The sequence below is a fragment of the Biomphalaria glabrata genome, chromosome 8 (assembly GCF_947242115.1).
Source record: "Biomphalaria glabrata chromosome 8, xgBioGlab47.1, whole genome shotgun sequence".
In the NCBI taxonomy this organism is placed as follows: domain Eukaryota; kingdom Metazoa; phylum Mollusca; class Gastropoda; family Planorbidae; genus Biomphalaria; species Biomphalaria glabrata.
The window spans coordinates 22,934,536-22,960,640 of NC_074718.1; the positions used below are offsets into that span (position 1 = coordinate 22,934,536).

The 26,105-nt window shown below is 36.7% G+C and overlaps 1 protein-coding gene across 3 annotated transcripts in view; it reads left to right on the forward strand.

Annotated features, from left to right (window-relative positions):
* LOC106054548 (formin-J-like) overlaps positions 1–21,049 on the forward strand; it is a 219,504-nt gene extending 198,455 nt beyond the window's left edge. For all 3 annotated transcript variants that reach the window (XM_056039616.1, XM_013210450.2, XM_056039617.1), the window contains 11 exons: positions 461–1,162; positions 10,277–10,441; positions 11,185–11,270; positions 11,686–11,786; positions 11,918–11,988; positions 12,179–12,286; positions 12,413–12,483; positions 13,029–13,149; positions 13,303–13,467; positions 13,567–13,648; positions 13,827–21,049. In XM_056039616.1, the coding sequence (XP_055895591.1) occupies positions 461–1,162; positions 10,277–10,441; positions 11,185–11,270; positions 11,686–11,786; positions 11,918–11,988; positions 12,179–12,286; positions 12,413–12,483; positions 13,029–13,149; positions 13,303–13,467; positions 13,567–13,648; positions 13,827–17,611 (5,457 nt within the window). In that variant the 3' untranslated portion in view covers positions 17,612–21,049. The remainder of the gene's footprint in view (positions 1–460; positions 1,163–10,276; positions 10,442–11,184; positions 11,271–11,685; positions 11,787–11,917; positions 11,989–12,178; positions 12,287–12,412; positions 12,484–13,028; positions 13,150–13,302; positions 13,468–13,566; positions 13,649–13,826) is intronic.
* Positions 21,050–26,105: the final 5,056 nt, after the last annotated feature.

Genomic DNA, 26,105 nt, shown 5'->3' on the forward strand with positions numbered 1-26,105 from the left:
AAATATGCTTGGCCTCTGTCATGCAATCTAATGTACCGTACGAATACCCATAGACTGAAATACATTGTGCTGGATCTATTCAATAACCTGTTACTCAATGTCTTGAAATCTTTCCGGCATCTAAACCAATTACCATGAAAGCTTTTAACATAGTTTAGGTTGGAGTTATGTCCCGCGTACTCATCCAGTGTTCTGGGTATTGGCTGCCTTTGGGGAAAAAAAGATCAATAAATTCCTTAAAGTTGGAGAACAAAAAACAGGATTACTTTGGAAAACTTAGTTTTGTTTGGTTTTGTTTACTGATTGCAACAGCTTTTATGATTAATTTTTAAGACCTTTTACAAAAAAATTATGGAAAATAATACAAAGTTTGTACATTTCAACGAAGTATTGTGTAAGGGGAGAGAATTGATGCCTTTACTATTGCGTCCCTAATATTCAGCCTTCTTTTTCTTTGCAGGTTGTGACTAAACATTACGAGTTACCGTTCCTTACAGTGTTGCAACATCTTCTGAAGATCGGATCAAGTGATGATTCCCTTAGCGAGACAGTATGGTCAACAGTGGAACAGCTCGTTGCCCAGGCGACAGGAGTTGAGACAAAGGAAGACGCCAAGAAACTTGTGACTTCCATCTCTCGCCGCCTTGAAGGAAGGGAGAGAAGCACATCTAGCTCCAGGTCACGCAAGAGCTCCTTTGCACTAGCCGAGGAACTAGGAGATGTCAACCACGACACGAGCAGCGGTACGTCCTCAGACCCGACAGCTCCAGTCGTGATTCTTCCCCCACCGCCACCTCCGCCCCCTCTCGAAATGATGCCCGGGGCACCACCTCCACCGCCACCGCCTCCCTTTGGGGGACCACCTCCACCACCCCCTCTCTTCATGGGAGGAGGGGCACAAGCGGAGCCAATGCTCCCTCAAACAAACATACCAAAGCCAAAGCAGAAGATGAAATCTTTGAACTGGCAAAAAATTCCCATCACCAATGTTATAGGCAAGCCCAACTTGTGGACGGAAGTTGGCAGCCTGCAGAAAATGTATAAAATGGACTATGAAAAAATGGACGAACTCTTTGGGGTCAGCTTTAATGAAAGCTCTAAGAGACCCGGTCAGCCAGGTGATGGACAGCCGGACAGTAAGAAAAAGAAGGAAAACTTAGAGGTTAGTGACGTCAACACATTTTAAGAACTTTTGTGTTTGCTTAAAATGTCATTATTTTTATAGACGTGTCCCTAAGGATATATTTATTTACAGATGCTAGTAAACCTTCCCCCCTTCAGACCTTGCAATCTATAGGGCAGATTTATGTAAATCTCTGTTTTTATGGCCGTACTAGGGTGTCATGTGTCCATCACAACGACCAAGCTCATTGACTTCCCCCAACGTATGAACCCATTAGCATGGGATGAAAGGAGACCAATCGTCAGAGAAGGTCAGAGTTCAGGCTGTCTATAACGTTTGGTTTTGGGTGGACTCTGAGGCGTCTGAAAAACCCCGAGAGCCAAACGCTTCAGCCCACCGCACAGCTACATCCATTTTCCTTCCACCAACCATGACGACACATGCAGTGTAGTGAAATGTATTTACTCCTATTGATGCTCTTTACAATTAAACAGGACAACACTTGGACATAGAACAGGGAGATCAAATAGTCTCTAATGACAGTGTCACTTGTAGGAAATAACAGAACACGAGCCTTGATAGAGGTCCATAATAACGACTAATAAGTACGAAGTTCCAAAAGGTTTAAGAGAATTATTCGGATGACGTGTGTAGTACTTTTATGCTTAACCCTTTCACGCTTGGTGTAACCTGCACAGAAAACAAAACCTGGTAGATGTAACAAAAAATATCTCTTCTTGTGGAGAGTTTTTTTTTTCCTTTGTTCTTAGCTGGATTAAGTTCATGTTAGAACAGTTTTAGACGAGGTGTGATGTGGGTGTGGGGGGAGGATTACATTATAGCACTAGGTTATGAAAGACCATGTTTAAAAGTGTTGATAAGTTCAAGTGTAGCGTCCCTTGATCTTTCAGGATTAGTCTGAGTGTGTGCGGTGTGTATGTTGTCACAGGCGATGTCTATGTACCTGCCAGTATTCTGTCCCCCCCCCCCCCACTGTTTCCTGGAGGATGTAGTCACTATACAACATGAAGGCCGTTACATACGATCGCCCCCCCCCTCTCCAGAGCTTCAGAATTTCAGAGCTGTATGTGTCTTACTTTGTGACAAAATGAAAGTCATTCTTTAAAGAACATAAAGTTTATTTAAAGAAATGTGCCTGTAATTTTAAACTTGTGCTTACAAAAATATTTATTTTTCTGTATAAAAATTTTCTAGAATGTATCTTATAGGTAAGTGACGTTGGTAGAGTTGGGGGAGGAGGGGGGATAAATTGAAAATCCCCCCCCCGGGCCACCATTGAGTGGGGGCCCCAAGTGAGTGTTTTTTTACATTATAAACTAAATGTTACGCAAAATGCAGGAGCCCCCAAAGAAGTCAAGCCCCCCGGGACCCAACCAATGGAAAATTCCTAACTACGTCCCTGTTATAGGTTTATTCATTGAAAAAAATATAATGTGCAAAATTTACTATTGAACTTTTTTTTTTCTAACAATTTGGAATAAGAGCGATAACTAGATAAATATTGTTGGTAAAGTAGTGCGAAAAGATTATGCCCCTTACTGGAGATATGGTTATAATAGTTGGCGCCAAAAATATATTTTCTAGCACAGTTCCCTACTAGCAGCAGTGAGGGAGACCTAATTTATTACGGTCGTTGTGCGGTAAGGCGGTAAAGGAGTGGAAAGAACGCATGATTTAAAGACTGCCAGTGAATATGTATGCACCTAAGAACTATCTCGTCATGTCAGTGACACTGACAATATGCTTTGTTTCAAATAAATCTAGAACTTGTGGGTCCTGGAGTGGAGAGGGGTTACAGTTCAACTGTTTATGCAGTGCTGCACATGGTGAATGTAGCGTAGGAGGAGGGGCTTAGAAAGTATGCGGATGAAGTGAAGGGAGGGGTCTTATTGGGAGGGAGGGAGTATCTTGTCAAAGAAATGAAAGGGGAGGAGTGCGGTGTTGACCACGCATGAATGACCACAGTTATCAGATTTCATACTTTTTCTGTACATTTGATTTTTTGCTGTTTCATCTCTGCCTTCACCCTCTGTGTCCGCCACCACCACCACCACCCCCTTCACCACACCGTCTCCACTCCTCCCCCCTACCCGCGCCGCTGTACAGTTACCTTTTTATGTTATGTCCTCAACTGAGACTAAGTATTAGTCTTATTTTATAGAAGTGTGTCATAGGTGGAGGGAAGGGGAGCAGGGGGGAGGGAAGTCGTCTGCCGTCTCTTTTATTCTTTCCAGTTCTTGCCTGGCTTTGCTGTGTGTTTGTAGTTCTTGCCTGGATTTGCTGTGTGTTTGTAGTGCTGTAGTTCAAATCATCGCTTTAGATGACAAACATGGAGGCCTCTGGATATGATCCGGTTCCAGAAAATGGAGACGATGGTCGGGTAAGATGTAAGACGTGGCGCCGAGTGGGTCTAGTTCGTATCTTTGGATGGATAGATTTTGTGGGACTGTGACAGTGGGACTCGCTTCATAGTGTGTCTTGGTCAAATCTTGAACGTTGACCGAATCTTGATATTTATTGTGTGTTGGTTGAATCTTGATATTTATTGTGTGTTGGTTGAATCTTGATATTTATTGTGTGTTGGTTGAATCTTGATATTTAGAGTGTGTTCGTTGAATCTCGATATTTAGTGTGTATCGGTTGAATCTTGATATTTATTGTGTGTTGGTTGAATCTTGATATTTATTGTGTGTTGGTTGAATCTTGATATTTATTGTGTGTTCGTTGAATCTCGATATTTAGTGTGTATCGGTTGAGTCTTGATATTTATTGTGTGTTGGTTGAATCTTGATATTTATTGTGTGTTGGTTGAATCTTGATATTTATTGTGTGTTGGTTGAATCTTGATATTTATTGTGTGTTGGTTGAATCTTGATATTTATTGTGTGTTGGTTGAATCTTGATATTTAGAGTGTGTTCGTTGAATCTCGATATTTAGTGTGTATCGGTTGAATCTTGATATTTATTGTGTGTTGGTTGAATCTTGATATTTATTGTGTGTTGGTTGAATCTTGATATTTATTGTGTGTTGGTTGAATCTTGATATTTATTGTGTGTTGGTTGAATCTTGATATTTATTGTGTGTTGGTTGAATATTGATAGTTAGAGTGTGTTCGTTGAATCTCGATATTTAGTGTGTATCGGTTGAGTCTTGATATTTATTGTGTGTTGGTTGAATCTTGATATTTATTGTGTGTTGGTTGAATCTTGATATTTATTGTGTGTTGGTTGAATCTTGATATTTATTGTGTGTTGGTTGAATCTTGATATTTATTGTGTGTCGGTTGAATCTTGATATTTATTGTGTGTTGGTTGAATCTTGGTATTTATTGTGTGTTGGTTGAATCTTGATATTTATTGTGTGTTGGTTGAATCTTGATATTTATTGTGTATCGGTTGAGTCTTGATAGTTAGTGTGTGTTGGTTGAATCTTGATATTTATTGTGTGTTCGTTGAATCTCGATATTTAGTGTGTATCGGTTGATTCTTGATATTTAGTGTGTCTTTGTCATATCTTGATATTCTATGTGTCTTAGTCATATCTTAAGATTTATTCGTTTCTTAGATAAATCTTGGTATTTAGTGTGTCTTTGACTAATTGTGTGTCTTGTTCTAATCTTTGTAGCTAGTGTGTCTTAGTATAATCTTTTTACTTATGGTGTATGTGCACAATCTTATTATCTAGCGTGTCTTGGTCAAATATCGGGGTTTGATGTTTCTATTGTGATCTGATCTTAATATATTAGTGTTTATCTAAGCATTTAGTGGTAAGAAACGTGGGAAGCGTGGTCGAAAGGCTAAGTATACGTTTGAACTTGGTTTGGCTTGGCTACCTATGAAGGGGGCTCGAGGTTCGACACCTGACTAGATCAGAGTTGTTTTTACTGAGCGGCCAAAGGCAGCACGGAAAGCCTTCTCCCAGATACTCCCTTCCCCCTCTCTGGTCTACAAGTGAGATTGTACCATCATGCTCTAAGCATCAAAGTAGCGCTATATAAAAGCTATAATTTTTATTATTATTATAAGAGAATCAGGAAGTGTTAAAGTTTCATTCTAAGTATCTCTTAACTTTGCAAATATTGGCTTGTGATGTAAGCATTTTTGTTTCTAGTACCATAGCATTGTGGTTATATGTGTTTATGTTGAATGACTAGAAAAGGATTTGACCCACTAGACTCAATGGTCTCCCCTTTACCTTGCATGACGTTTTAAATGATCCTGTACTACATACGTTGAACGCTATTTGATAGTTTTTAATGTAATGTTTATAAGTTAGGTTGCTTTTGTTTCTAGCGTGTTAAATCTTATAGTAGGCCTCATCACTGACCTGGGACGTCGCAGTGGAGACCTGTGACTTGGCATTGAGCCCCACTGCCCACAGGTTGCGATGTTGTAGGTCAGTGTTCAGGCCTTCTATGATCGATTGTGGATGGCACATGCAGGAAACTCTGCGATGGGCGTCAGTTTGTCTTGTGTTTTAAGACAATTTGGAAAGTTTTGGACTGCAGTTCGCGATGTGTACAGTGGCATTGTGTTCTGTGTTAGTTGACAGTGTGTACTTTGTTAAAAAAAAGAATAAATAAAGAAAAAACAAGATATAGATTTAAGCGAGGCGACCCCCCCCCCCCTCTATTACGCTGTACTCCTGACGCTAGAGCCGATCTATCCTTTTCACCTACCACGTTGAAAAAGTTTTATAGTCGGATGCAGTTTGTTGTTTTTAAATTTTAAGAAATTTTTTTTCTTGTAGCAGAGGTACGTGTTATGCAAAAGGGACTTAATCGTGCTTTGTCTACTTTAGACGCTACGTAGTGTGTGTGTTTGCCGACATGACATTCAGAATATGTTGTGGGTCGGTCTAAAGGTGAAGTCCTTTTGTATGCATGTGGTGCTACGATTTTACCTTTTGTTATTGTTGTTATGTAGGTCTCTTACTTACGCATCATTTCTATTCATGCACACACACACGCACTCACACACACACACACACACTCCTCTCTCTCTCTGTATCTATGAACTACATTCTTTTTTTTTTCTTTTTAAGTCATGACTGCAATATATGACTGCAATATATGACTGCAATATATGACTGTCTGCTCAACTTGGTCATGTTTCTGTCTGTCTTTGTCGCAATGGCTCTATCTATCTATCTATCTATCTATCTATCTATCTATCTATCTATCTATCTATCTATCTATCTATCTATCTATCTATCTATCTATCTATCTATCTATCTATCTATCTATCTATTTATCTATCTATCTATCTATCTATCTATCTATCTATCTATCTATCTATTTATCTATCTATCTATCTATCTATCTATTTATCTATCTATCTATCTATCTATCTATCTATCTATCTATCTATCTATCTATCTATCTATCTATCTATCTATCTACGTATTTCTTGATACGTCATATCAATGTTGCTGAACCAGTGTATCTAAATCAATGTTTTTAAATCTGCTTCTCTAAATCAGAGTATCTTAATCAATCTCTTCTAATCAAGCTGCTAATAGAACAACTAAGCTATTTTCTTGATTGAAACCTCAGTGGCTAAATTACCCCAAATACGATTTCGTAGACGCAGTTTTATCCCACTATGTTTTATTAAGCCGACAAATAAACTTTACACTTTTATTCTTTCTTCCGCATTTAAGCACTATTGAAACACTTTTTGGTGTGTAACTTTAAAACTTTCTATATCACTCCTTGACGTGTCACGTGTTATTGAAGATATTTTATTACAAAAATCTGTTGTTGTTGTTTTTTTATGTCAGTCAAAACTGGGTTGGCACCTTTAGATTAGCGTGTGAGTTGATGGCAGCAGAGATTAGAATTCAAAGGCCAAAAGGAGGAGCGTTGAATGTGGCATAATAGAAGAGAGGATTCCGGCCAAACAATTATGTGAGCTTTTGGATTTGCAGTATGTAATATGACTACAGGGTCCCGTCCAAATGGCATCATGGAAATAATTAAATATTTCAATAATGAACCGAAAAAGCAGAGTGTAAATAGAACTGCTTATTGTGGTGGAGGGTTAGTTGGAGGGCGGTGGAGGGGTGATTGATACTCGAGCCGTTCCAATTCAGAGTAATAGATACTAGAATTCGCGAGTCAAAGGAATATTTTAGGAGGGGGGGATCGTTTAATTAGGGGCATTCTATTATTATTGTAAGTTCGACAAAAAAAGGGAAGAGGTCTATGACAAAATAAACAATATATAGCCTGAGAACAAGTCAACAGGTGGGTAATGCTAGTAAACATAATTGTGTACGTATAATGAGGTCTATGTCTCCTTCTCTTCCCCGCTCCACTGTTGACACTCCCCCCCCCTCCCCATCTTCTAACGTATGCAGACGTTGACTAATGCCAGCACACACGAAGTTGACATGTTCAAGACCGTTCCTTCCCCGAGTTCGTAAATGTTTTCCCTCCTGTGTCTGTGTTACTGACACTGGCAAAGACATGAGCCCATCCTCCCTTTTACTGCCAAATGTCCTCCATGTTTGTCTCCGAGCTATGTCATATATGTCAGCGTAATGACAGTAGATTTGTGAATGAATATTAAGGTAATAATATCTTTAGTATCCCGAAAGAAATGTTTCATAAGGACAGGCAAGGACTATAAACTTTTAAAATCGGGTCAAGTTAGATTGTGATTCGCTATTTCTTTTTAGCATATATGTAAATTTGCCAATTGCCTAATCCCAAAACGTCCATCTCCACCCCACTCTTTGTTTGTCTGCTTGTCAGAGAGTAAGTTGTCTCTGTAATACCGACCGATCTTCTGTTGTAACATGATCTTGTCTGCAATACAATCTTACTTATTCATGTATTCCAATCTTAAAGTATTACTTCCATCTACAAAGTTTCATATGTCGTCTGCTAGAAAAGATTTCTAAAAGAACACGATGTTCCTAAAACAGAAATAGTTCATATAAAAAGGAGGGTGTCTACAGGTGGCTGAGTAGTTGGCTATTATCCTATCGCTCGCTCATCTTACTCGTATCTTCATAGTCTCAAATAAATGTGTATAGCCAAAAGAAAAAAAACTTCAAACGTCCTCATGAGGATGTTAGTTTGAGATCACTTCTAATCATGCTCATCAACTTTCTGAGAGATAACGTAGAGACCTTACCTTCAGTTATTAATTCTTTTTGGGGGGGGGGGCCAAACCTAGGCTCTGTCGAGCCGGCTTTCAACTTTCAATCTCCCTTTTAAAACAATATTAATTAGTTGAACATCAAGATTACAGAAGAGGAGGAAATAGAACGAATGAATGAATAGAGATGATCATTTAACAAGGAAATTGAAAAAAAATCTGGACAGCTCATCGTTATAAAACTGTACGAAGCCGAGAGGATTACCAACTCTCACCCTGAACTAGGTTCTGGCTGAGCTGCAGTTTAACCTGCATGTATTTAAACTTGATCCATAGTTCAGGCCACATAAGAACAACTGCAGAAGTACAATCAAATCTTTGATAGCCTTAGCTCTTCATGCCGGTACATCGCAGAGGTTTGCTAAGCTAGCAATGACGTCGGTTTGCTCGTCAAACCTTTGATCTCTGCAAATACAACTCGAAGCGTGCTTGAAATGACTTTTTCGTCTAATCTCTACCATTTACATTCGTGCGTGTAATAATCGTTTTTTTTTTTTTCTGAGTACCTGTCTGTGATGAGGGTGCGATGTTGAAAACAAAAAGTAACAGACTTTTAATGTGTTCATTGACACTTTCTATACTTTAATTTAGTCATTTGTATCCCCTAATATAAAAAATTTTCTTGTCTAATCATTGCTATATATTGCTAATATTGCTAATAAATATAATGTGATAAAAATATAACAAAATAATGATGTAGCAGCATTGACAAGTAATTTGACTTTCTTGAGACATGCCATATTCGTGGGTAATTGACTGCAGCGTTTTTTGGGTATACGCATTTCATACGATGCAAAATATTCAAATGTTTTATCACATAAACGTGCCTGGTCGTGAATAGCCTAGACCTATAGGAAGAGAGAGGATGAGAGTTTATATATGCTGCCTGGTGGTTAAACCTCAATCCGTAATGACACTGACATTGGAATTAACTCACGTCATATTCCAACTGCAAGAAATGGTCTTTGCGCCTCACATATGTAAAACGTAGTTTGGTCTAAAGATTCTAACACTAACCTGGAAATGTGTCGTAACCGCAGTTCACACTTAAATGTGCATGTCCTGGGTTACCCGATGGTGAAGTATCTATGGAGACGATGTTTTCTTCTTACATGTTATTTCTGTATATATGTATACCTTTTTTTTTTTTTTGGTTACATAGATCTAGATCTATATATTTATCTGTGAAAAGCTATCTGTAAAAAAAAATAAAAAAATAAAAACACTTTCACTGTTAAATCTATATCGGATAAGTAGACCTAGATCTTCCAGATTGATAGTGCGAACAGATTTTGATGTTTGAGGTTGTTTGTATCTTAAGTCAATAGCGGAAAGCTTTGCCAGTTAACTCCTCCTGTTTAGTTTCTCACCAATGAATACAAAATTAAAGTGCCAAATGGCTTTACTGCTTGTTTGGAATAGAATTTACCTTACAGCGTCCCTAAAATACATTTCCCTGACAGTAGTAAAAGTGAAATGTGACATGCATTTAAAATAGGGACGCTGAAGTGCAGCAGGGTTTTAGAGCTTGCCTAGAGATTTAATTATTATTATGCAGATCTAGTCCCACTATTTTCAAAAATGGCTTTTAAGCATATATTTTCTCAGTGTTAATTTTCAACTATGCTGAGCATAGGGCTTGATAGATTCCAAATCAGTAGTACAATTTGTTTTCATCCATTATTTAGCTATCCATAATCCAATTATTAGACTAATTAAAGTGTTTGTAACTTTGTAACTCTCCTATTGTTGGAGAATGATAAAAATCTTTTAGAAAACATCTAGCCAAAACTTTTCTATACCAGTATATTATTCTTACTGTAATATCTAATTAGATTTTATTACTGATGTTATTAATTATTTTGTTTAGGGCTTAGGTCTAGATCAACTTTAAAAAATGTGGGAACCAATATGTTGAAAAATGTATGTATTTTTAAATTTTTTAATGTTTTTTTTTCTTCACAGATCAATATTTTAGATGGAAAAAGAAGTTTAAATGTCAACATTTTTTTGAAACAGTTCCGTATATCTCATGAAGACATTGTACAGTTGTTGAAGGAAGGTAAAAGAGAAGTGATTGGGGCTGAAAAACTAAGAAGTCTCTTAAAATTACTTCCTTCACAAGAAGAGGTAAGTCTACCTGCACAGCTAAGTCTAGTTGACATGAATGTTCAGTAAAGGTTTTCTAGAGTCTATAATTAGCATAAGCTTGATTCTCATCACCAAATACTCATTTATAATAGGACCTGGTGCTGTCTGAATTGCAATGACTTATTGACAGATGCATTTTTTTTATTAGTATATCTTACTAGTGCAGTGTTTCCTTTATGTTTTTCTTAATGGAACGATTCGCACATCTTAGTATTTAGGGAAGTATTTAGGGAACACTTTGCTTATTTTTTTTAGAGAGAGATTAATTAATGTGGTAGCCTACTAGTTAATTATTCCAGCAGTTCATGGAACACCTATTCAGGACTCGCGGAACACAATTTGGGAAACACTGTGTTCATGGATATATATATACATCCTTTGCATTTCTCTTTTTCTCTCTATACATATATTCACATTGAAGGTAGAGGAAGGGGCTGTGAAAATTGACTCAACTATTCTTGTCTTAAAAAAAACAAAAAAAAACTCAAAATCTAGGTTTTAAAAAGAAGCCATTAAAATAAGTATAAAACTATAGAAAAAATTGTTCCTTTTAAATGAAAGGGTTTAGAAAGTTAACCTTACTAAGTACATAAATATATAACTGGTATAGTATTATTTTTGTTAAGAGCATACTTTGTATTAAAGTTTAACTAAAAATATTTATATTATACATATTGACTTGCTAATATTTAATTGAAATGTCACATATTTTTATTCAATAGATTGATGCTATCAATACATTTGATGGTGATAGGGATCGCCTCGGCAATCCTGAGAAGTTTTTTATAATCCTAATGGGTTTGCCAAAGTAAGCTTTAGGTTGTGTGTATCAGATCTTATAGAATATAAGTTTATATTAAAAAAAAACTAGTTAATTGTTGTGTAAATGTATTTTATATAAGGATACTTTTGATAGGCAGTTATAATTATAATAATAAGTCTAAGATATAAGAAAAAAAAATCAAAATTTCTACTTATTTTTGCATTTTTTTTTTTCATTAGAATTTTTAGACCTTACACTAATATATATAAATATATATATATATATATATATATATATATATATATATATATATATATATATATATATATATATATATATATATATATATATATATATAATATATATATATATATATATATATATATATTCTTTTTAAAAAAATGAGTCACTGACCCAGAACAGTAGGCCTATGGTATTTAACCTTTCCTATCAATTCCAGTTACAGGATGAGAATTGAAGGACTTCTTATTATGGAAGAGTACAATACAAACATGGAATGGATCAGGCCATCAATTGAGGCAGTGATTCAAGCAGCTAGAGGTATGGTAGTTACATATAAGAAATTCAAAAGCATGTAATAGTTACATCATGGTACATGTTGGATGCATTCCAATGTATGCATTTAAAATAAATGATTAGGTTTTAATTGTAAATGATTTATGTATCTACAGATATTCAAGAAAATAAATCACTAAAGGAGCTAATTTATCTTATACTTATCTCAGGGAACTATCTGAACTCTGTGAGTAGTGTGAAGCCTATCAGCCTTAGTTTCATAAATATTTAGGTCATAAATTTTTATATTACAACATAGAGGACAAATGAATTCATGTCTGGTAGAGGAGTTCTAGTATTAGTAGCACATTTTGCTTTGTTCATTTAAAATTAGACTAAGTTTGAATAAAATAAATATTATCATATTTTTCTTACAGGGAAACTATGCAGGAAATGCTGCAGGTTTTAAAATCTCATCTCTCCTAAATCTTACAGAGTTAAGGGCTAATAAGCCTGGAATGAATCTTATGCACTATGTTGCTCAGGTAACACTCTTTTTAGTTCTATGTGTTGTAGGCCTGAACATTATAAACTCCTAACAGTCCTATAAAGTTGTTTTTTTTTAATGCCCCCCTGTAATTTTTATATGTATTTCATTAATTCCTGCACAGGAAGCAGCTGAGAAAAACCCAAGACTTCTCAAATTTCCAGAAGAAATGAAATTTTTGAAAGATGCATCACAGTAAGTGGTATACTTAGTCAAAACTTTAGAAATCAATGGGCTTTTTAAAAGGAAGTAAAACATTTTTGTGTACAAATTCAAAAGCATAAAACTATTAACTTATTTATTTTGTACATTAGAAAAAAAAATCTCTTCCCATTGTCTCAAGTGGAGCTTTTTTTTTTCTTTATCAAATTTTATTTTGGATTTACATTACAGCACTTATAATTGCCATACATTATTCAAAGAGTGCATAACTTTGGCAGTGACAAAGAAGCTTTTGATTTCAATGCATGCATTTATATTGAATATTAGGTACATCATGCGTTGATCTTGAAAAATCAATAATTTATTCATAAATTACTTTAAAAAAAACAAACAACTTTCTGATATAAACATTACATGCAATGTATAAGTGAAACTGTGATATGAACATATTTTGTAAGTACATATAATGTATTTTGATATGTAATGCACAATTATAAGACAAATAAGACAGATTATTATAATAATTATTATTATTAAGACCTTTTCATATCTCATTGATTTGTTTCTTTATCTCAAAGAGTGTCTGTAGAGACTTTGACCACAGATATCAGCAATATAGCTAACAAAGTCAGGGCAATCACTGAACAGATCTGTGTAGCAGGAAGAGACTTCCAGCTTCAGATGCGCCATTTTCTTCAGGTAATTACTTTCTAAAATAAGTGAAATTTTGACAAGAATGACTGGTTACAGCTCTTGCATGAAGATTTTCATTTTACAATAAACAAAAAATTTATTTAAAATATTTTTAGAAAATAGGAAAGCAGATTTTAAAAAGTCTTTTGCTTCCACCAGGATGCCAATGTTGAGGTTGGTGAATTAGAAGAAGATTTAGTAGAAATTGAAGAGATCAGGGTGGAGTTGGCCAGGTACTTTTGTGAGGATATTGCTGCCTTCAAGCTTGAAGAGTTATTTAAAATCCTTCAGACCTTTTGTGACAAACTGAGAAAAGCTCATGAGGTAAAGACTTATTTTATACCATTTTGTAAAGCTGTTCATATTACCTCCCTCTAGATGTAACCAAGAGCAGAAATAATTATGTTCAACAACTTTTTTCAGGAAAATGTGCAAAGATCAATACAAGAAGCTAAAATTGAGGAGAAAAGAAACAAAAGAGAAAATGAGGAGAAAAGAAGATCAAGTGAGTTCATTTTTTTTTAGTCTACTAATTTTGTTGTTGCAATATACTATTATATTGTTAACTAAAAAAATCTAAAGTTTTTTTTGTTTTTTAAATTTAGAAAATTATGTATCATAATATGACACAGTAATTTTATGTTCAACACACATTTAATATCTATATTTTGTTTTATTTCTAGGAGATTTGTCTGAGCCTGGCAGTCAGACAATGGAAAGAACGTCAAGTACAGAAGAGAAGAAAGGAACCATTCTAGATGTACTGCTGGCTGACGTTCGCAGTGGCTTTGCTTCTAGTAAATTAAATGATGGGAACTTTTCTGTGACTAAAGTTACTAAAGTCAATTTGGCCAATACAGACTTATTAAACATATTAACCAGTGACCTGCCAAATGGTGATAGTAATGGCAATTCATTTACACGTGGTGACTATGGCAGAACCAGCCTAAGAAGGAAGCGAGGGGATGGTTCTGTTGACAGTCCTGTTAGTGGAGTCTCTCCAACACCAGATTCAATATCCCAGGGTTTAGTCGGAGGCGATTCTCAGGCCAATGAGCAACAAAAACCTGAGACCACATTTGAACGTTATGCCAGCCTTCGTAGGCGGCGTTTAGAGCGCAAGCAGAAGAAACCAAAATTGGAAGTGTACAGTGCTGATCGTGAGCGTGCCCCATCACCTTCACTGCCTACAAGTGCTTCTGATTCTTCTATAATGAGACACACTTCAGCTGCACATTCTGCTGAAAGACCCAGTTCAGACAATGCTCCTGATTCAAAGAACAATTCACTTCGACGAACACGCAGCTGGCTTGATAGACCTAAAAAAGATTCTGCTAGTGAAGATGAATCAGAAGCACTGATCAACAGGCTGAAACAAAAACTTGGTAGAAAAGATAGCCGAAGTGCTCCCACCACACCTACAGATGAGCCTGATAGTGGAAGAACAGAATCCACTAGAAACTCTACGACACCAACATCAAGAAGCTCATCTCGGTGGAGAAATGGAATTTCTGTTTCAGAAACCAATTCTCCACTTGAGCCAATCACTGAGAGGAATCCAACATTAGAAGACTTTACAACAGATGCCCAAGTGAAAGCTATTCAAAAGACAAGAGAAAAGACATCAAATAGGTTCAGAAGTAGTTTAGATCCTAATGAACTAAACAAAGCCTTAGAAAATTTTGAGAATCATTCATCCAATGATGACTCTATTAAGCAAAATCGTTCCTTGGATGATTCAGATATGAAAGAACAAACTGTTACTAAGTCCATGAGACTGCAGTTGAGTAACACTATGGGCACCAACATTGACCAAATTCTAAAAACAATAGAGGATACAGGTAGACCTATAGACACTGTCGGTGTGGCTGGGCCCATACAAAAGACACCTGAGGTGAAAAGGGCTAATGTGCCTCAAACACCACAACCACAAGTAGCTGTTGTTGGCCACATGACAGCTTCTGTGACACCAGCTATATCTGAGCATGACCTGAAAGCCAAGAGAGAAATGAGAAAGAAACGTGCACAGCTTTCAATGGAGGATGTTAAAGCAGCAATGAAATTGGAACCAACATTTAGTAAAACAAAAGACACAGCTAACAACAGTCATGTCACTAATGGTGCTAAAAATTCATCTTCAATGCCTCTTTCAAAAACTCCTCCTTCTCACAGAAAGGGATCAGCCCTTAAAGAGAAAGAGGGTAAAGAGGTAGCTAGAAAAGATAGTAACAATAATAAAGAGCTGAGCAAGGCAGCTAAACTGGCAGGCAAAAACAAGTTCCGTTCTGCGCGCTTTGGTGCCTCCAACACTTCAGATTCCAACTTTCGAGCTCGTAGCAACGTGGAAGCTGAAAGTGTTGACCAAGCGCTCAAGGAACTGGTTAGCAAAAGCAGCATGAGTCGATCAAAATCCTTTGATGAGCATGTTGATGGAGAAGGCCTTTCTAACAATGGAATGCGCAACAGTGGCAGTGCACCTGACACCACTCAAGAGAAGCAAGCAGTGCTCCGCAATAGCAGCAGCCGACTGTCTCTTGATGGCAGACGGAACTGTCTGTATGTTCCAAATGATGACAGTGACTCAGAATGTAGATCTAAACAGTCACTGAAGTCTGCTAACACATCAACAGAAACTATACCAGCCAATGCTAACTCTCCAGGGCAGAAGAGGAAAGTTGAAAACAACTCTAGATCTCATCTTAATGTACAACAGCAGAGACCAAACAACTTGATAGCAGTTGATAATGCTCCCAACCCATTCAAAAGGTCTCACAGCTTGCTGGACAGAAGTAAGCAATTTGATGAGGATAGTGATGACCCCAATGTCTCAATAGCAAAATGGAGGTTGAAACGTGAAAAGACAAGGCGTAGTATGTATGACAATGTTTATGAAAGTGAGGTTAGCAATGAGCCTGGCTCCAGAAACAGCTATGCAAGCAGTAAAGATGAAGGGTTTGAATCTGGCTCCCTGTCTCAACGCACATCTATGAGCAGCACCCTAGAGGCAGAGTACAATGGCATTAGGAAATTAGATGGAGCTCCATCAAAACAGAGTGTGATAAGTGACAAAAATGTGCCTGTAAATAATTCACAATTGACAGGACTTTCTGATGAAACTGATCGAAAAACTAGAACGGAAAATTGGACAGAACAGACAGTCAGGGCTAACAATAAAAGTGCTAGCTCAGATACTAGTGAGTCTTCCTCCATTCTTTCCCCAGACAGCGGCCTTGGCATTTCAAAAGAGGACTACTGGAGCGATGATACTATCACTCAAAGTGCTAAACCTATTGATAAATCCTCAAAGAAGACAACCCTGTCAAAAGAAGCAGCTACCAAGCCAGCAAAAAGTAAACCTGTGCCAAGTTACATGATGCCTATAAACAGAACCCCTGCAAGGCCTACCTCTACCACCCCAGAGTCTTCATTCAAACGTGACACTCCTAACAGAATCTCAGTGATTGAAAGAGCTGTTACGCCAACCTTGAAGCGAGAAACTCCCATCAGATCTTCAATGAGAGCTGAACTTTCAACAAATTCCTTCCAACGAGGAACTGTAGCCCGTACATCTGTAAGAGGACCTAGGACTTCTTTGAAACTTACTCCTGATGCCAATGTATCACCTTCATCTCCTTCAGAAAGAAAGAGAACTGATTCTAATGCAAGTCTTTCATCTAAAGTAAGCAACCCCAGTGCCCCCCGCTCATCAAGTAAAACAACTTCAGCATCATCAATGCCAAGTCACACGGCAACAGCCACTGCAAGATTATCATCAGGATCATCCACACCGACATCAGGATCAAACAGAGCTTCAGTCTCGGCTAACTCTGCTAGATTATCAACAGCATCTCCTCAGACTCCATTCACAAGAACTCAGTCAGTTAGAGTTACCTCAACTCGAAAATCTCTAGGTGCCGACTTGAAACCCAATACGCCTAGCAGCAGAAGTGTTACACCACTATCTCAAGAACTTAGGCGCAGTATGACACCACTACCAACTGAGAACAATGGACGCACTACTCCTCTCCCTGAAAGGCCTCACAGTACAACCCCAATGTCGCAGAGTGCCAAAGCACCTTCCAGCCGCAGATCTTTTATGGCACCTACTGCCTCTTCCAAAGCAAGAGCAGATGAGCAGACACCAGTTCCCCCACCTAGAACAAAGTCTCTAGCAAATAAATCAACTCCCTTGACCAGACATGGTAGTTTACGAGTTCCCAAAACTACTTCCACACTAACTTCACAGGAGCTTGCATCTGGTAGAAAATCTCCTGCGGTGCTAAACTCCCCAATTAACAAACCTGACCATCACCAGTCTCTATCTACAGTTGCTGAGCAAGTAGCAGATGAGGCTGTGGAAGAAGAAAACACTAAAAGCACCAAAAAATCACAGTCTCTTCTAAACAGACTTGGTAGAGGCAGCGTGAGAGTAACTCCAACAAATAAGAACACTGGTAAAGCAAAATGAGCTTGTTCTTGAGAGAGTTCAATTCTACAGAATGTGATTTGCTGTCCATTGTAACAGACATCTAAATGTTACTTCAGGCATTATGCAAACTGACCATAATAATGGTAGACAAGCTGAAGTATTCCTATTTCCCTGTGACATGCTGGTTAATAATATTTCAGACAGTGGACTTATAAACTCTTGAGAAATAAAAGGCACTTATCTGCATTAAATATTGAGAAACCTTCAACACGTCACCTATTGGATTCTATGTTGAACTATTATAATTTCTTTAATGCAGCAAAACATAGATCACTTCACACACACATAAACAAATGCTTGTGCTAACTTTAAAATAAAGGATGAATCATTAATAAAGATTAAAAAGTAATACCCAAATAAAAAAGATCTCTTCCAGCCAAAAGAAATTTTCTCAGACCCTACCATTTTTACAACAGTTGTTTGTTTTTTCAACTGCTATTTAAAAGACCACTTCATCACACTTGTGGTTGATTATGTCTTTGTAGGGATTTATTTCTCCAAGGCAGTTCTTGTACCAAACTGGAGCAAGACTTTAGGTCATGCTAACCTGGGCAGGAATGAAATAAACTATGAAACTGCTGCCAAGTTAGGATTCTGGCTTATAAAAAAAGTTGTCAGTGTTGTCAAACTATCTGTTTAGAACCTGATTTTGATTTTTACTATCCACTTCATAATATTTTGTGTGCACACACATGTTGTTCTATGAGTAAACTTATTCAAGTTGGCTTTGATACATGCATTGTATTTATATATATATAATAGTAATGCATATTCCATATCAGTTGCAAATACATTTTCAAAAAGTTTTGTTTGTGTGTGTGTAAAAAAAGAAATGTACCAAATTTGTCACAATTAGCAACACTCAATTGTTTGTCACTAAAAGTGCTTCTTGAAGATGTTAAGTAACCCTGTCTTTCACTGTATGTACTATTTATTTGCTGAGCTAATGTCATGTATCAAATGTCTATACAAATATTGGAGAAGTGGAATTGGTTTCATACTTGAGAAGAGGGTCAAAGATAAATTAGGAGACTGATGCATCAGTGCATAGCCTACTTTTAAAAACCAAGAACTACATAGCCACTATCTCCTTGGGGCAGTAACTCTTATTTCATTGTTTTCCTAGTGTAGAGCTTGTAGAGCTGAGGATGTTATTTGTTGAACTCTAAACTGAATAAAATCAATTTCTGACCAATCGCCCCCCCCCCACACACACACGCGCACATACACATTTGAACAATGGCTAACATTGTGAATACTAATGTATGTGAATACATTACTCATTTCAAGTAATCATGCATTTCTCCAAAAGCACTTGCCTCCCTTATATTCATATCTATTTTAGCTGGACCAGTGGAGGCAGCCTAATGTCTTGATGATTTATATATATATATATGAATAAATATTTATTTACACACTCTTCTATTTATACATTGAACTCTTGCCAATGTGTTTTACAAAGTCTAGCATTTTTGTTTTCATGAAGGATGAGACGGACCAAATAGCTTCTGACATCTAAACTACATGCCATCTGACATCTAACTACATGTCATCTTGCAGAAACTATCAATGCAATATGTTTTATATTTATATACATTTAAAGCATATAACATTTATATACTCTGCACTATTATACATGATGAGTACAACAAATGCCATATCAAAATCTGTTATAAAAAAATCAAATTTGGTATTAGTAGTTCGGTTATGTAATACCTGCTAATCAAATTGTTGACATTTTATAAAGTGTTTTAATTTGTGTACATTCCAATGGTCTTGACTAAATAGTAACTAATGACTATATGTTCTGAAAACTCTAGCTTGATTGTGAAATCTATGAAACAAAGGGGAGATAAGTAAATCTAGTTTTGTTTCAACTGGTACATTTCTAACACCGGAATTATTGAAAGGTAAATTGGCAACCTTTAGAGCCACAAAGGTAATGCTGTCAACTATCTTGTGTTTTCAATGAATATTTTTAGGGTTTTATTTAGGTGATAATTATAAACTTATATTTAAAAAAATTATTGGTTGTTATTGCTGTTTTATTTTTATGTCTATTATAATACTATTATATATATATATATATATAGTCTTTTTTTTTTAAATAGCTTTTAATTTAGAATCATAGCCTAAATATTACCAGTGAGCTTATTATAACATTACTTGTTATATTTTTTATTTATAAAAACTAGTTCTTGATGTATGATAGTTCTGACAAAACATTTCTCTTCAAAACTGACAGTGAGACATCCTCTCATATTATAGATTGTCGCTGTACATTAGTTTCTTGTTTTTATGGCACCGAGTACTACCTTTTCGGTGGTGAAATCATATAGTATAGTTTTATTTTTCTGTTTTTTTTTTGTTTTATGTTAGACTATATTAATGAAAATTTTATTCAGGACAATATATTTCTATATTTTTATACCGGTAAATGTACCAGAAAATTAGCATTTAGTCTGATAGCAAATTATATACTATAGAACTGCTATGTTGGATAGTAGAAATAATTTTTAAAAATTTATTTTTTTTTCATACACAAAACAAAAAGAGCTTTTTGTTTCAGTCTTGTGGCATGTTGGTTTGGTTATGAGGGCACTTTGACATTCCTTCTTTTGAAGTTTTTAACACTAGGAGATACGCTTGCGATAAGGATGAATTGTGGAAAACAGAATATAGTTTAGACTGAATTAGAAAAAAAAACAACTAACTTAAGAAAATTATTTTGATACTTATGTTTCCCTACCATGGTTCTTTTCTAATGTTTGTTGAGGTAGCATCTACTGGTAATTAACTATCAGTTTGTAACACTTGTCATTGAAGTAATGTGAATTGAATCTCAGAAACTTTTCTTTGGCAGATGGTGATGTGTTTTTAGTTTCCTTTCTATACACTAGTTAAGTGGAGAGCAATAACATTGGCCAATTATATGAAACTAAACGCAGGAAAGTAGACTAGTTATTTATTCCAGCTGAATCTTATCCAAAAAATGGCAGCACTTTACAGAAAATCAATTTCCACATTCTTGTTTTACAGCCCAACTATTTCCTACAATCACTCATTTTCATGTCTACCTCATACACACACCACAGACAGATTTGGCCTTAAAAACAAAACAAAATGGTGTCTTTTATTTATATTTGGTCTGCCTGATACATATCGTTCATTTATATTTTTTTTTTACTATTTCCTATTATCACATTGTTTATATTGAATCTATAACCATATTGTTGTTCATGTTCATTGTTTATATTGAATCTATAACCATGTTCAAGTTCGATATACTATTGTTTTTGTATATAAACGATCTGTCTTATAATTCTTTTTGTACATATTTACATAGAAATATAGTAAAGATACGTTTGTAATCATATAACATGCTGCTAAGGCAATAAATAGTTGTTTTTTAATGGATGCTATGATTGTATAGTTTTCTTTTCATGGAGTGTGTGATTTTATCTTTATTTAGCTTTTGACCATGGGCGTAGCTGGGAGAAGGGTGTCGGGGCTCAACCACCACCTGGAATGAATTCCACGCCCCAGCAGGGGTGTGATGGAATTTTGTGACTGTTGTTTTGTTTTTAATTTTTTTTTTACAGAATGCGAAGATTTTAATGTTAATTTAAGCCATCACTTGATCCAGCTTTGCCAGTGGTATTGGAGGTTTAAAATCCCCTTTTTAATTAAAAAAAAAAAGCTAAAGCATACAAGTCATCAACTTCCATGAACGTAGCCAGAGGGGTTTTGAGTTTTAAAAACATCCTCGAGGGAGGGTTGATGTTAACCCCCTACCACACCAATGTAAAAAAAAACGAAATAACATAGCCGAGGGGGGTGAGTTTCATACACCTCTCCAGAGGGTTCAGGGGGTTTTGAGTTTAAAACTCCCCTCCATTGAGTTCTGAAGTTAAAACTACCCTTTTCAATAAAAATAAAATTAAAGCAAACTACAGTGAGCTTCGCCTTCTAGTAAAGTTTCCCTTTCAGACGTTGTGATCTACAGGGCAGATGATGTAAAGGACATCTGTTTTCGTGGCCCATAGTTAACGATGGTGTCATGTGGCCAGCACAAAGACCAATTAACTGCCTTTACTTTCCCCAACTAATGGCAGGTACCCATTAGAGCTGAGTGGACTCTAAGGTTCCAATATATCCCGGAATTAAAAATCCCACTCTTCATTGAGATTTGAACCCAGGACCCCAGTTCTGAAGTAGTGCTTTAGCGCTCAGCCACCGCGCCTCCCATAGCCTTCTCCCCGCCAATAAGAAACCTAAAGGAAAACAACTGTCTCTAAATTCTATAAATGTAGCCAGTGTTGTTTTGTTTTTGAGGTTAAAACCCTCTGCCAATACAAGGAAAGCTACAATCACTAAATTCCATTTGTAGCGTAAAGGGGTTTGGAGATGAGCAATTGAAAAAAAAAAACTAAAGTAAGACTATAGAACAATAAATCAAACAAAGTAAATTGGCCTGGATTGGGCTCACAATGCGAAGACTGGCTCTAGACTGGAACCCTAAGAGGAATAGAAAGTCTGGCAGACCAAAGCAAACATGTAGGGTATCGGGAGACCAAGAAGCAAAGATGGCAGGATAGACCCAGCTGATGGAAATAGCCCAGAACACAGTTCGATGGCGAAGTACTTTGGGGCTATTTGCTTTACTGGGAGTCAAAGGGTTTATTAAGTCAAAATTATATCTAATCTAGATGTTTCACTAACTAGGCTACTCATTTAAACACGAAGGAGTATATAACGACAACCTCGACAAATAGAAAGAGAAGGTGTGCACAAATGAGTCAAAAAGAGAGTTTGGGTTTCACAAAACTTAGATGCGGCCCCCTGTGTTTAAATATCATTTTTACTATTAACAATACTTTATGTAGGCCTTTAAATGTTGCAAAAAAGAAAACTACATAAAAATTACCTTTCTTTGTTAATATAATATGCCTTACATTTATGTAGGCTCTATTGTTTTAAAAGTGGAGGAAAGCTGGATAAAGAGTACCCCTAAGGGAACAAAAATGTTTACAAATAAAAAAACCTCTATTCAAGTCACTCCTTCATGGAGGGTAGGAGGACGATGATCTAAAAAATGGCTCTAACGATATTCCTAGAAATTGAACAGCGGATGTATATCGCAGAGTCACAGAGAAAAGAATTACTAGCTCGTTGGCTACACGGAAAACTCTAGTTTGACCGTTACAATGTCTCAAAGTAAAAATTAAATTTCAATTTTGCTACAGAACTAGACCTAGAATCCAACATTTGTTTTGAATCGCGTTCTTGAAAGGACTATCGCTTTTGGACATTTCCAAATGTAAGGCTGTAAAATGATTAAAGAATTTAATAAATAAATGTTCATGAAAATTTTGCGCATTCTAAGACTAGATTTAAAGACCTATCATTTGAAATTATTCAATGAAAAAAAAAACATGGCGTTGTCAGCAGTAGTTTGTACCAACAACTGAGTTGTTTATTAAAATTAAAGTTGCTTTAAGTTTATTGAAAGATTATCTAAGCTTTGCTTAGACCTATAATGTTGTTGTACATCTAAGACAGGCAACTCAACGAAGTTCTACAGTAAATTAATAAGTGTGTTTATTTATCAGGACAAACACATAACAGTCTTCTACATCCGAAGAGTTGTTACTAATTCTACCAGTCCTTTCACCAGCAACCTGAATACGGACCAACGACAGCCTTCCCCGCTTCGCTCCAGGTCCCCACTACAGTCTTCAGGAAGCACAAAAGACGGCTCACTACAGTCTACAGGAAGCACAAAAGACGGCTAACTACAGTCTTCTGGAAGCACAAAAGACGGCTCACTACAGTCTTCAGGAAGCACAAAAGACGGCTCACTACAGTCTTCAGGAAGCACAAAAGACGGCTCACTACAGTCTTCAGGAAGCACAAAAGACGGCTCAATACAGTCTTCAGGAAGCACAAAAGACGGCTCACTACAGTCTTCAGAAAGCACAAAAGACGGCTCACTACAGTCTTCAGGAAGCACAAAAGACGGCTCACTACAGTCTTCAGGAAGCACAAAAGACGGCTCACTACAGTCTTCAGGAGCACAAAAGACGGCTCCTTAGTTTCCAAAGATTTCGACTCTCCACAATCACTTGATACACTGTTCTTTCCTCTATCCTAGCGCCTTCCTGTACTGGTTCAATAGTGCTTTAAGTTTATTGAAAGATTATCTAAGCTTTGCTTATAATATATATTTACGTAAATCTAATGTAGCCTATATTATAAATCAGAAGACTTTTTAGAACTAGATGTCCATATATTGAAAGTCATTGAAAGTACCAATAAATAATAGCACTAATTTGGCATTGCCCGCTGACCTAATGGCTTTATCTTGTTCGTTCTATTAGCAGCTAACGGACTCAAAATCATGGGGCCGACACCGGATTAGTACCAAACATTTTTTAAATTTAATTTTCTTATATATTTTATGTTATTTTTAGTTGTATAATGGAGTTATTGCCTTACAAAAATATATTTTTTAAAAATGTTTTTCTTGTTTTTGAAATAGAGTGCAATGGTTTTGGCGCATTCTTTTGAATCCCCCTTTGTATTAGTTCGCTTTTTTTTATTTTTTAATGCCTGTATTTCTATTTGGCAATAATAGTTTGCGGTGCACACTTACATAATTAAAGAGAGATAATTCCGTTTGTCCCATGTCTATCACAACTTAACCGTTACCTCCCTTAATCATTATAAAATCGGATCTATAAAACTTTGAAGGTAGAGGTCAGATAATCTCAGTGTAAGGCAGTTGTGTCAGAATGACCATTGGGAAATAAGGATGAAATTAGAGGCAAAGCGAGAAAACAATTATGTGGTTGCAATTTTGTTTATCTTGTAGTTCAGAACTTGAGACGGGGCAGGGAGTGACTAATCAAGCCAATTCTGGAGCGACAGAGTTTGCCTCAGTTCGTGCATGTATATGCATGACGCGTAGGACGTAATCATCTTTTTTGAAGGAACGTCTGTATTGTATAAGATAAGATATGCATCTGTTTTAGGGCTAGCTGATAGGTCAGTTTTTTTTTCTTTCTCTTAACCAAGGCGGCTTCGTTTCTTTTGCTCTCGGCAAAGTTCGTACCAGCATGCACCACGGTCCTGGGCTATCTCCTCCCACATACCTTCGTTGATGTCTGTGGTTCTCACGTCTCGCTTGCAGACATCTCCATAGGTTAGTCTTGGGCGGCCCTTAAGTCAGACTCCCTCCACAAAGTCAGCGTATAGGATGTCCTTAGAAATTCCTCCATCTGGCCTGTGGGTGTCCAAGCTAGCGTAGTCTTCTCATTGTCAGAAGAGCATAGATGCTGTGCATATTGGCCAGTTTCAAAACCAAAGACTCATCTGGGCGCATCCATTGTCTTCCGAGACAGAAGGAGCCATATAGACTATACACTTCAGAACATCCAAACTCCAATGCATTGCCGGAGATATTTATTTAAATGAAGAAACAGCCGAAATCATTTTTACAAAATAAAACGCTTTTTTATTACAAAGCTTATATCAACTCACTGTCTGTCTGTTTGTCTGTCTGGAAAATATTTATTCACGTTATTTCTCTCACAGCCAATCTTGGATCAAGTTGAAATTTTGCACAATTATTTCTTGTACCTGACAAAACAAGAATCAATTTTTTTAAAATTAAACAATTAGTTAATGAACCATTGGTAATTAATTATTTTGTTAGGTATATAACAAGGGAAAGAAATTGTACTTGAGAGATGTGTTGATATAAGTTGAATTAGTACCCTTAAGGAGGTTTGAACCCTGAGTTCGAATTCAGGTCGTACAACTTTGATCGAATGCATTAAAAGCAATCACGGTAACATTTAAACATATATCTGTTTCTTTTCGACCACTTGTATTAACTGGTCCAGACAAGTGATAGGATCATAGTGCACAGAGAAAGCTCCAGACAAGTGATAGGATCATAGTGCGCAGAGAAAGCTCCAGACAAGTGATAGGATCATAGTGCACAGAGAGAGCTCCAGACAAGTGATAGGATCATAGTGCACAGAGAGAGCTCCAGACAAGTGATAGGATCATAGTGCGCAGAGAAAGCTCCAGACAAGTGATAGGATCATAGTGCACAGAGAGAGCTCCAGACAAGTGATAGGATCATAGTGCACAGAGAGAGCTCCAGACAAGTGATAGGATCATAGTGCACAGAGAAAGCTCCAGACAAGTGATTGGATCATAGCGCACAGAGAAAGCTCCAGACAAGTGATTGGATCATAGCGCACAGAGAAAGCTCCAGACAAGTGATTGGATCATAGCGCACAGAGAAAGCTCCAGACAAGTGATAGGATCATAGCGCACAGAGAAAGCTCCAGACAAGTGATAGGATCATAGTGCACAGAGAAAGCTCCAGACAAGTGATTGGATCATAGCGCACAGAGAAAGCTCCAGACAAGTGATTGGATCATAGCGCACAGAGAAAGCT